At 39.2% G+C, this 10536-nt stretch overlaps 1 protein-coding gene across 1 annotated transcript; it reads left to right on the top strand.

Annotated features, from left to right (window-relative positions):
* morf4l1 (mortality factor 4 like 1) lies at nucleotides 1–7613 on the top strand. Its single transcript, XM_041795797.1, has 12 exons — nucleotides 1–124; nucleotides 1121–1167; nucleotides 1265–1332; nucleotides 1432–1518; nucleotides 1719–1796; nucleotides 1891–1916; nucleotides 2103–2194; nucleotides 2433–2534; nucleotides 2674–2762; nucleotides 2937–3109; nucleotides 6952–7036; nucleotides 7131–7613. The coding sequence occupies exons 1-12, from the start codon at nucleotides 85–87 to the stop codon at nucleotides 7213–7215; spliced, it is 972 nt and encodes a 323-aa protein (XP_041651731.1). The 5' UTR covers nucleotides 1–84; the 3' UTR covers nucleotides 7216–7613.
* The last annotated feature ends 2923 nt before the right edge of the window (nucleotides 7614–10536 follow it).

Genomic DNA, 10536 nt, shown 5'->3' with positions numbered 1-10536 from the left:
TATGACGTTTTTAGATAGCGGCGCCGTTTCAGACTGGAATGGGAGCTAGCGATTTTTCCCATATTTTGTTAGTTTAATCCGTGAATGGCGCCGAAACAGGACCCGAAACCTAAATTTCAAGAAGGTAACACTTCGGTTGTTTAAATTTTTGATAGATTTTGGCGTTAGTCCGTGCGGTAGCCTTCAGAAGCTGAAAAACGTTAGCCAGCATTACAACACTGTCGCCTTGGCACAGCTAGCACCGTTAGCCTTCATTGTTGTTGCACAAAACAAGTCTTGATCGTTTTCTCCGAGCTACGCTCGTCAAATGTTATTTTCACATCACAGAATCATACCCGTGTAGTAGCATCTGAGTAAAGCCCATGGGTTAAATTTCCTTGGCTTTTTGGATAGCAAGATAAACAAAAGTGGCTTCATTCAGCGGTAGCGTTAGCTTCTTATTGGTTTCACCGCCCACCTCTGGTCTCTCTGAACCGAGTCTTTGTTGGCCTACTGTGCTGCTAACAAGAGCTGTCATATCGGATTTCAATACTTTGATACGATAGTTCGGAAATTAAATTATATCGATACAGGTTTTTAATGTATAGCAATAACAGTAATGGCGACATCCTTGGCGCCAATGTGGGATTATTTCTTGTAATCATCAGAATCGCATGTGAAATCCTTCATACTGCTTGAACAGCACTACACACTGTCTTTGTGTAATGTAGACAAAGCTGTGCCTCCTTTTCTACAGTGTGGCTGATGATGTGTAGTTTAACTTGCAAAGCTTCTGTACTTTTTAAAACTACGAATCACTAATATAACAGAGATATCTGTATCAAAGCAACAACTTTATACTTTTATGGTTATCATCACCATTTGTATAGCTTATGTGTCTTTATTAATGATGAATTTAAAATCCAAAAAAAGGTTGCCAGTGTAAAGTACCTCGTTAGTGCTTAAGATGCCTTATAGCATTGATAGTAGCTTTGTTCTCAGTCATCAAAAAAAAAGATATGTCTATGACTGACATGTGAGCAGTCAAATAGTTTTACTTTTAGTGTAAACGATTGTTGTTCACAATTCCATTTTGTTCTATCTGAACATGCTGATTTTAATTTACCAACACTCTGTTCAGGTGAAAGAGTGCTGTGTTTTCATGGGCCATTGCTCTACGAAGCTAAGGTAGGCCATGATAGTTAGACCGTTCCTCTGATCATATGATCCTCTTTTGTGTCACTAATATAAAACACACTGACAAAATATCTCTCTGTCTTTACAGTGTGTTAAGATAAACATCAAGGACAAACAAATCAAATACTTTATTCATTACAGCGGGTGGAATAAGAAGTAAGTTCTAAGTTAAAATGAATCGTCTCAATTAAATCAAGATTTCACGGTAAAGATGGATAAAGTGATGGATTTCTTTGTGTGCATTTGCTCTTCCAGCTGGGACGAATGGGTTCCTGAAAGCCGAGTGCTTAAGTATGTGGACAGTAATCTGCAGAAACAGAAAGAGCTTCAGAGGGCCAATCAGTAAGTTCATTTCATCTCTTTTTTAATGGAAGCTTGCTTGTTGTTGGTGGTGTTTTTTGAGGAGTGTTTTTACAAACTTAAATCAACACTTTTATAAACACGAGCACCAAGAAGAGTTTTATTTTATTTCCTTATACTTTCTTCTAAATACCAGTAGTTTCTCAGAGTATTTGACCTTTTTCTTCTGCTTGATTTTTCAGAGACCATTATGTAGAAGGAAGAATGAGGGGTGCCGCACCGAATAAGAAGATACCTGCTCCACCGCCGAAAAATGATGTGTGAGTGCAAATCATGAGTTGCTATTATGCCTCCTATCAGTTTTTAAAGGGTTTTTAAAGTACATTTTATGATTGTATTTTTCTTGTTTTGTAGGAAAACCAAAAAGAACAAACAAAAGAGTAAGTATATCACACAGTGAATGCTCAGAATTTAAAGCTGTTTGCTACACGTACTTAAACAACGAAATTACAATGGAATAGATGTGTTTGCTTTTTTATGTCATTACTATATACATTCAAACTGCCTTTAAACATGATCTCTGCCGTTAATTAAATACTAATTTGGTGTGTTTCTGTGTGCTGCAGCTCCTGGAGCAGGAGAAGGAACGAGTTCAGGAGGAGAACCAACCCACCCTCCAAGGAAGAAGAGGGCACGAGTTGACCCAACAGTTGAAAGTGTAAGCTCATAAATCTAAGTTGCTTTAACTGATTTTATTTCCTTTGGTAGGTGGCTTTTTGAATGCATCACTGATTATAAAATAACACAGAGATGAAATGAAAGAAACATAGAAAGAGGCTGTAGTCTCTATAGTTGCAGCCTTATGTTGGACATGCTGATATCCCTGCATTATCTGTGTGAACCAGCAAAAACATCCACTTGTGGGTGATTTCCTAAAATTGTTCTGTTTTGTTCAGGAGGAGACCTTCATAAATAGAGTGGAGGTTAAAGTAAAAATCCCAGAGGAGTTGAAACCTTGGCTTGTGGATGACTGGGACCTGATTACACGGCAAAAACAGGTTGGAAACTAGTCACTCCTTTCTTTGAATAATCAACATTACACTTCATTGTGTTCATTAAGTACACACTCTAGTGTTTTTACTTTAACATATCTAAAGTAATTTATCACTGTTTGTTTCTTTTGTTTTATGCCTTCAGCTTTTCCACCTACCTGCCAAAAAGAACGTCGATGCTGTCCTTGAAGATTATGCAAATTACAAGAAATCAAGAGGAAACTCTGACAGCAAGTAAAAAAACAAAAACAAAAAAAAACACCATTACTTGTCATTTTACCTATGATGTTTTCCCTCTCTTACTAAGCTGCTGAAAATCAAAGTCATTGCAATTAATAAAACAGCTCACTTGTTTATTTGAAAATCATGTATCACATAGGTATTAATAATTTGTCTTCTGTTGCTAAGGGAGTTTGCTGTGAACGAAGTGGTCGCTGGTATCAGGGAATATTTCAACGTCATGCTGGGGACACAACTCCTCTACAAATTTGAGAGGCCACAGTACGCAGACATCCTGGCCAACCACCCCGATACATCGATGTCTCAGATCTACGGCGCTCCTCACCTACTCAGACTCTTTGGTAAAAAAAAGGCACAACATTAGTCTGCTGTACTACAATTTACTTTGAGTAACAGGCACAAACTCATAGCTATGGAGTGAGAATGGCAGACAGCCACGAGTGACATTGAGAGAAGGGGGCAGCAGAGAGTCAGACATCTGAAAACTGAAAAAAAATGTTGTTGCCCCCTTCTTCTTCTCCCCTTCTGCTGTTATAACAGAGCATTATCTTCTACATTAGCCCTGCAGGATTTGGTAATAATGTGCGATTGCAATAATACTGGACAATGTTGCAATTTGCTGTTACATTTACGGTAATCTATTAAATAGTCCTCTTGCTAGGTTATCAACAAAAATGAAGAGAATAATGGTAGTTTTGAAGTTTGTATTTCTCAATTTAAAACGTACAATTAAGTAACACTAAAAAAACACAAAAACCTGACGTTTTTACAGTGCTCCTTTCAAATAGCTCAATATTTTACAAAAATAAGTTTACCTAACGTACCAGTAAAGGTGGTTCTACAAAGTGCAATAGTTTCACTTCAGTCAGCTTAAAGTCTTTTCTTCAGACTTTTTTTGTAAACCTTTAAAGTACTACTTCATACAAAAATAATTGCTGCTTTTAATGCAATTATGAAATTTCACAGCCTGATATCCGCTGAAGATCCACCTCAACCCATGCCCTTGCCCTCTGGTTGAAGACACATTACACCTATGGTACAGTGCCGTGAAAAAGTATTTTCCCCCTTTTTGATTCCTTATTTTTTTTGCATATTTATCACACTTAAATGTTTCGGGTCATCAAACCAATTTTAATATCTCACGAAGACAACCCAAGTAAATATAAAATGCAGGTTCTAAATGGTGATTTTATTTATTAAGGGGAAAAAAATCAAACCTATCTGGCCCAGTGTGAAAAAGTAATTGCCTTGTTAAATCATGAGTTAACTGTGGTTAACTGTAGTTCTTGGACAGCTGAGGTCAATTGCACTGGCCACACCCAGGCCTGATTACTGCCAGATTTGTTGAATAAAGAAATCACTTAAAACAAACCTGTCAGAAAAGAAGAGCATGCATCATGCTTCGAGAGCAAATGAAAAATAAAGTGATTGAAATCTGTCAGTCTGGATAAGGTCACAAAGCCATTTTCAAGGCTTCTGGACTCCAACGAACCACAGTTAGAGCCATTATCCACAAATGTAGAAAACTTGGAACAGTGGTGAACCTTCTCAGGAGTAGTTTGCCAACCAAAATTACTCCAAGAGTGCAACGACGACTCATCCAGGAGGTCACAAAAGAACCCAGAATGACATCCAAAGAACTGCAGGCCTCACTGGCCTCAGTTAATGTCAGAGTTCATGACTCAGCCAGAAGAAAGACACTGGGCAAAAAGACATCCATGGGCCAAAACCACTGCTGACAAAAAGGAAAACAAAGGCTTGTCTCACATTTGCCAAGAAACTCTTGATGTTCCCCAAGACTTTTGGAGAAATGTTCTGTGGACTGACGAGACTCAAGTTGAACTTTCTGGAAGGTGTGCGGCCCGTTACATCTGGCGTAAAAATAACACAGCATTTGATAAAAAGAATATCATGCCAACAGTCAAACGTGGTGGCAGTGTGATGATCTGGGGCTGCTTTGCTGCTTCAGGACCTGGACCACTTGCTGTGACTGATGGAACCATGAATTCTGCTGTGTACCAGAAAATCCTGAAGGCAAATGTACGGCAATCAGTTCGTGCCCTCAAGCTCAAGCGCTCTTGAGTTATGCAGCAGGACAACATCCAGAAACATACCAGCAAGTCCACCTCTGATTGGCTCAAAAAAACAAAATTAAGGTTTTGGAGTGGCTAAGTCAAAGTCTGGACTTAAACCCAATTGAGATGCTGTGGTGTGACCTTAAACAGGCACTTCATGCTTGAAAACCCTCCAATATGGCAGAGTTAAAACAATTGAAGAGTTGGCCAAAATTCCCCCACAGCGATGTGAAAGACTCAGCACCAGTAATCGCAAACGCTTGATTTCAGTCATTGCTGCCAAGGATAGCAAAACCAGTCATTAGGTTCAGGAGGCAATTACTTTTTCACATAGGGCCGGATAAGTTTGGGATTTTCCCCCTTAATAAATAAAAATCATCATTTAGAAAGCGCATTTTGTATTCACTTGTCTTTTTGTTGTGATATTAAAATTGGTTTGATGATTTGAAACATTTAAGTGGGATAAAAATGCAAAAAAATCAGAAAGGGGGGTAAATACTTTTTCACGGCGCTGTATGTTTCCATCAAGTCCTGTTTAGTACATTACATTTGATATGGTTTGGTAGTTGTGGGAATTTTTGAGATACGGCTCATTTGGCGCTGCTCAGCTTAGCTAGTCTTTTAGCTCCCAAATGGCTCTTCTTGTACTGTGTGGCTTTTTGATTTCTTTAAAACAACAAAGATCCAAAAAAAAAGCGCACTGGCTCTGAAAAGGTAGCTGTCTCTCTATTGTTTATATAAAAGAGCCAGGTCCACAGCATGTCACTATGGCTTGTAACTTGAATTTTTTTCCAACCAGTACCTCACAAGGTTGCTAAATGTGTATATCACCATTATTGTTAAAAGCAAATGAGTGCTAAAAGTTGTTCAGTTACATACAAAACATGGTCATTGTGTTTGTCTGTTATTACAGCCATTGCACAAGAAGTGAAGATTATTTCAACCAATAAACAGAGGGGAGTCAGTCTTGCTCCACTCTTTAGGGTCAGATAGATCCACTTGGTACCTCAACGGAGTGGTTCAAAAAATGTAGGACAGTACAGTTCTTTAAAAAAAAAAAAGTATATATATATATATATATATATATAAACCTTTCTCAAATCTTGATAGTGGAAAAGCAAATATTTACATACCGTGCCAAACTGAACTGCTTTGTGGAAACAGCTTTTGGCACAGGAGAGCTAACTTTGGGAAGGGCCTGATCCCAGCTGCCCTGAACAGAAAGCCTTGCTGAATAGCTCAGGAAGTGCATTTTCTATCATTGGGTTTGTATATGTAGCATTTCTCAATTTGTTTGTCAGATGGATACAGTCCTGTTAAATGGAATTTCCTTTCGGGGACATAAAATCTAAGTTTAAAGATATGCAGTAAGGGTCTTAGAATCTTCCTAAACTTGATATTCTGAAATGTACTTCCTCTCTAAAGTCTTAAAAAGTCTTTAATTTGGGGCACAGATGGCCTGGTGGCTACGACGGACCAAAGGCATCAAAGCCCAGAAGCATATCTTAAAAAGTCTTTAAAGAGAAACAATCCACTACACACTGAAATTACTTGACTTAGACTCTATTCTGAGAGAACAGTTCGTTTTTCCTGTAGTTTCTTCAGGTTCATCCAGCATAATCTAACGGTCATACACAGGTGTGCTTTATACACGTGGTCACATAACCATTCATTAACCAGATCACTAAGCATAACAAACATGATGTCGACAATAAAGCAGAGTTACAAGAACAAAAAAAAAAAGTCGTTTTCAATGTGCAGCAGATAATTTCTCTTTACTTTTCTCCTGCAACCAACTGCATCTGACTGGGCTGTGTACAGGGATCTCGGTTTTATATTCAGTCTTTAACTTAATATCCACGAGACACCCTGGTCATCTCAATAACTGTCAAAAATAGAGGTAACCCATTATGTTTTACACAATGAAAGCTGCACTTAAATTCTGTAAGATAACTTGTCAGGTTGATTATTTAGCTTTAGCACATTGTGGGATTGTTTTATCAGTGTTACACTTAGCTTTAATCAATATTGAAACAGCAGCAGACTTTCCTTTTGAAGTTCAGCAGTGATCTTGCGCGTGATATTCTGTCTCTTTCTGATTTTTAAAGTGAGGATCGGAGCGATGCTGGCATACACTCCGCTGGATGAGAAGAGCCTTGCACTGCTGCTCAGTTATCTACAAGACTTTCTCAAGTGAGCGCTCACAAAAGTGTTTGAAACTAAGTTTTGTTTTTAATCTTTTATTCATGCTCAGCAGAAAGGATAAAAACACGTCTCTTTGTTTCAGGTATCTTGTAAAGAACTCTGCATCTCTCTTCAATGCCAGTGACTACGAGGTTGCACCTCCAGAGTACCACCGAAAGGCAGTCTGAGGTTTTTCTACTTTAGGATCTGAAGCCTTTGTGTGCGGAAGTTTGGAAACAACTTTCTTAGGTGTCAACATGATTTCACAAAAAGCCTTCAGAGAATGGATTTTGCAAGATCTGTTGATTTATTGTGGAAGAATCAGAGCGAGATGTCACTAATCCCTGGACAAATTCATTTTCTTTCATGTGGAAAGCTGCTGAGTCCGCTCTTCCTGTATTGGTATGTTTTTGAGTACCACTTTTTAGTTTTTATTAAACTTTTTTTGTTTCCTTTTGTTTACAAAGATCTTTTGAAAAAGGAATTTCATCCTAATTCTATTTTTGTTTCCTGTTTGGTTCAGATGCTGGCTAAATTTGTCTCGTAAGCTGTCATCATTTTCTAATAAAAGTCACTCATTGTTAAAGTTGCTGGTAGCTCATTTTGTGTTTGCTGGAGCATTGTGTGGACCCACTTAAAATTGTTTTCCAGTTCTCTTAAAACAGTGCTAGTAGAGAGCAGAAAGTTCTCATCGCTTCACCAAATGGTAGCCTTCTTAGATCAAATGCTCTCATCTCATTGAGAAAATCTTCAGATTGGATTTAGACAAACATTTTTTTTTTTTTTAAAGCAAGGCATGTATCTGGCAAAGTTTCAACGATAAAGAGTCTTAATTATCACTGCACAAAATGATATAATTTTAGCCTTGAGCTACGTTGACAAGACTAAATTTTCCTAAACTGAACGGCTGTCATTTCCAACAGAACGCAGTCTCATATAAGTTGAATGCTCTGGTACTGATTTTAATCATCCGTCAATTAACTATACTGCTTATCCCTTTTGGGGTCACAGGGGCTGCAGTCAATCCCAGCTATCACTGGACGAGAGGCCATAAAAGGTTGCCAGTAAATCACAAGGCTTACATTTAGAGACAACAAGATGTCACCTTCACACCTATGAGCAATTTAAAGTCGCCAATTAACCAAAGGAGCATGTTTATTGACCAGGATTCTTTTTGCTGTGAGGTATCAGGGCCAACCACCAATCCACCGTCCTGTCCCACAGCTGTCCAGTCCAATTTTGGCTGAGTTACTGCAAATGGCGTGGTATTTGTAAGGGGTTAAAATGGGTCGGTAATGCACTTCACAAATCCCTTTAAGGCTATACGATAAATCATAATTTATTATAATAATCACCTTGTGTGTATGTATTTTTTTCAATGAGAATCAACCGAGACATGTCATTTGATATTTGGTGGTTTTAACCAGGAAAGGTTGGTGAAAATAATCACTTGTAATGAAGCTCAGTGCAAGTTCAAGCAAAAAGACTGTTTCATTTCCAGTCATCCTTACATTTATTAATAATCACTCATTCGCCTGTCTCCCTTTTCCCGCTCTGGTAATCAGATGGTATGGGCATCTGCTCATTTAAGTCCCCATCTGCCATGACCTCTAGATTCAATCATCCTGCTGCTGTTACATCTTAAAATCTGTTCTCCTCCCACCTGCAGTCAGTCTGTTGTTTCAATGCAACTGCAACCCTCCACCCCAGCTACCTCCAATACTTCTCATCACTGTCCAGATCCAGCTCCTCTGTGCTATCCTGTATCCCTTCATTGTCACCTCCAAATCATCTCATCAGTGTCTGCTCAATCTTCTTAGAAGTCCAGTCCTCATTTTATCATTCTTCTTCCAACACCAACAGTGTCTAGACTCCATGGGGGCTGGGGGGATCCTATCCAGCTGTTGGATTTACTACCCCTTCAAATACATAAAAACGTAAAAGCAACCACCACAAAAGCAAATGTATTTGCTCATGGTTTAATTTTACAAAGACATCAGCATTAAAGGTCGCATATTGTGCAAAATACACTTTTTCAGGCTTTTATAACAAAAATATGTGCCTCTGGCACTTCAGAAAATGTGTGCTGAAACAAGCCGTTCTCAGATTTCCCCCTCATGATGTCATGTGGGGAGTTAGCACCGCTCCCAGCTTGGAAGAAAGTTCCGCCCTCCTCTCCTGATCCTCCTCTCAGATGAGGGAGGATCCACATCCATTTTCTGTATTCAGGGGCGGAGTCCCTGAAGACAGCTCACTAACATTTAAAGCCACAGTCACAGAAACAGCTCGTTCTGAGCAGGGTTGGAAAGCACAGAGCTCCTTTAAAGGTTCCTTGGGGACATTCCTGCTGTTGAAAAGCACCTAAAGGTTGTCTCTTAATGTAAGGTGGGACACCTTCATTGTGTTATAGTGCTGAAGGGAGACCCTGCACACATTACATGGATGAAGGCCTAAAAGTTTTTATTTGTTTTTAGTTATTTTTTGTTTAAAATGTTTCCTTATAAGGTGCAAGAGGCCTGGAGGTAAAGTCCACAGCCCATGTAAAGAGACAGTTGCCCTCAAAGTGGGAAGTCCTAGTTCAAGTTCGACCCATAGCTCCTTCCCTCCATGCCATTCCTCTTCTCTTACTCCTGTTTTTGACTCCATCCACAGTCCTATCACAATAAAGGACTAACAAATAAATCTATCCTGCATTTATCCCCTCTTACATTTCTGCAGGTGCTTTATTGGTGTCTTGTGCCGTCCACACTCCTCCTCGCTACGTGCTACCTCTGGCTAACGTGGGTTATTTGAGTCACGTAAACAGCCTGTAGCCTGCTGTATTTCTGTTGATTATAGTTTATTCACCTCAGCCAAGATTCCAACCTTTTTTCAATCACACTAATATATGACTTACTTTCTATGAATTGCACATGTGGTCTCCATTTAAACCCTTAAAAGAAATATTCCTGAGCCTGTGCTGAAGTTCTGCTTTAAATCTTTTATTGCCCCACTTAAAAAATGATTTAAGGCAAAGTGGTGAATGCAATCAGGCTCTGTGGTTACATTGACACCTGTGAGCTTTTTCCACTTACATTGGCTGAGATGACGGTGTTGATTCACACAGCCAGTGTCTCCTTCTGCCAGCACTGCAATAACATCCCGTTGATGGAAAGCATGTGTTTCATTCAGGGTACTTAGTTGAGCAGAGAAAAGTACTATTGAAGCCAGGCCACCTCTCACTTCTCTGCATTAAATGTGTTGAGCAGAACCTCCCCTCCTCTGCTGTGACTTACTTAACATGAAAAAGAGAAGCTAAATATTAGTTTCAGATTGATTTGTGGTTTCATCTGTGTCAGCCGCTCACAGTTGTTCTGGCAGGAACAATTCAGGCTGTTTCAAGAAGAATTTCTTTAATCCAATTTCCCTCAACCTAAAGCAGAACCACATGTGTTTCCACTGAAGTGCGCTCTCAGATCACAGCACCCCGAAGGCTTTTAACAGCCTATCATGAAGACTGACACACAAAA

The sequence above is a fragment of the Cheilinus undulatus genome, linkage group 9 (genome assembly GCF_018320785.1).
Source record: "Cheilinus undulatus linkage group 9, ASM1832078v1, whole genome shotgun sequence".
Taxonomy (NCBI): Eukaryota; Metazoa; Chordata; class Actinopteri; order Labriformes; family Labridae; genus Cheilinus; species Cheilinus undulatus.
The sequence above is the reverse complement of the archived record's forward strand: the minus strand, read 5'-3'. Positions and strand labels throughout refer to the sequence as shown.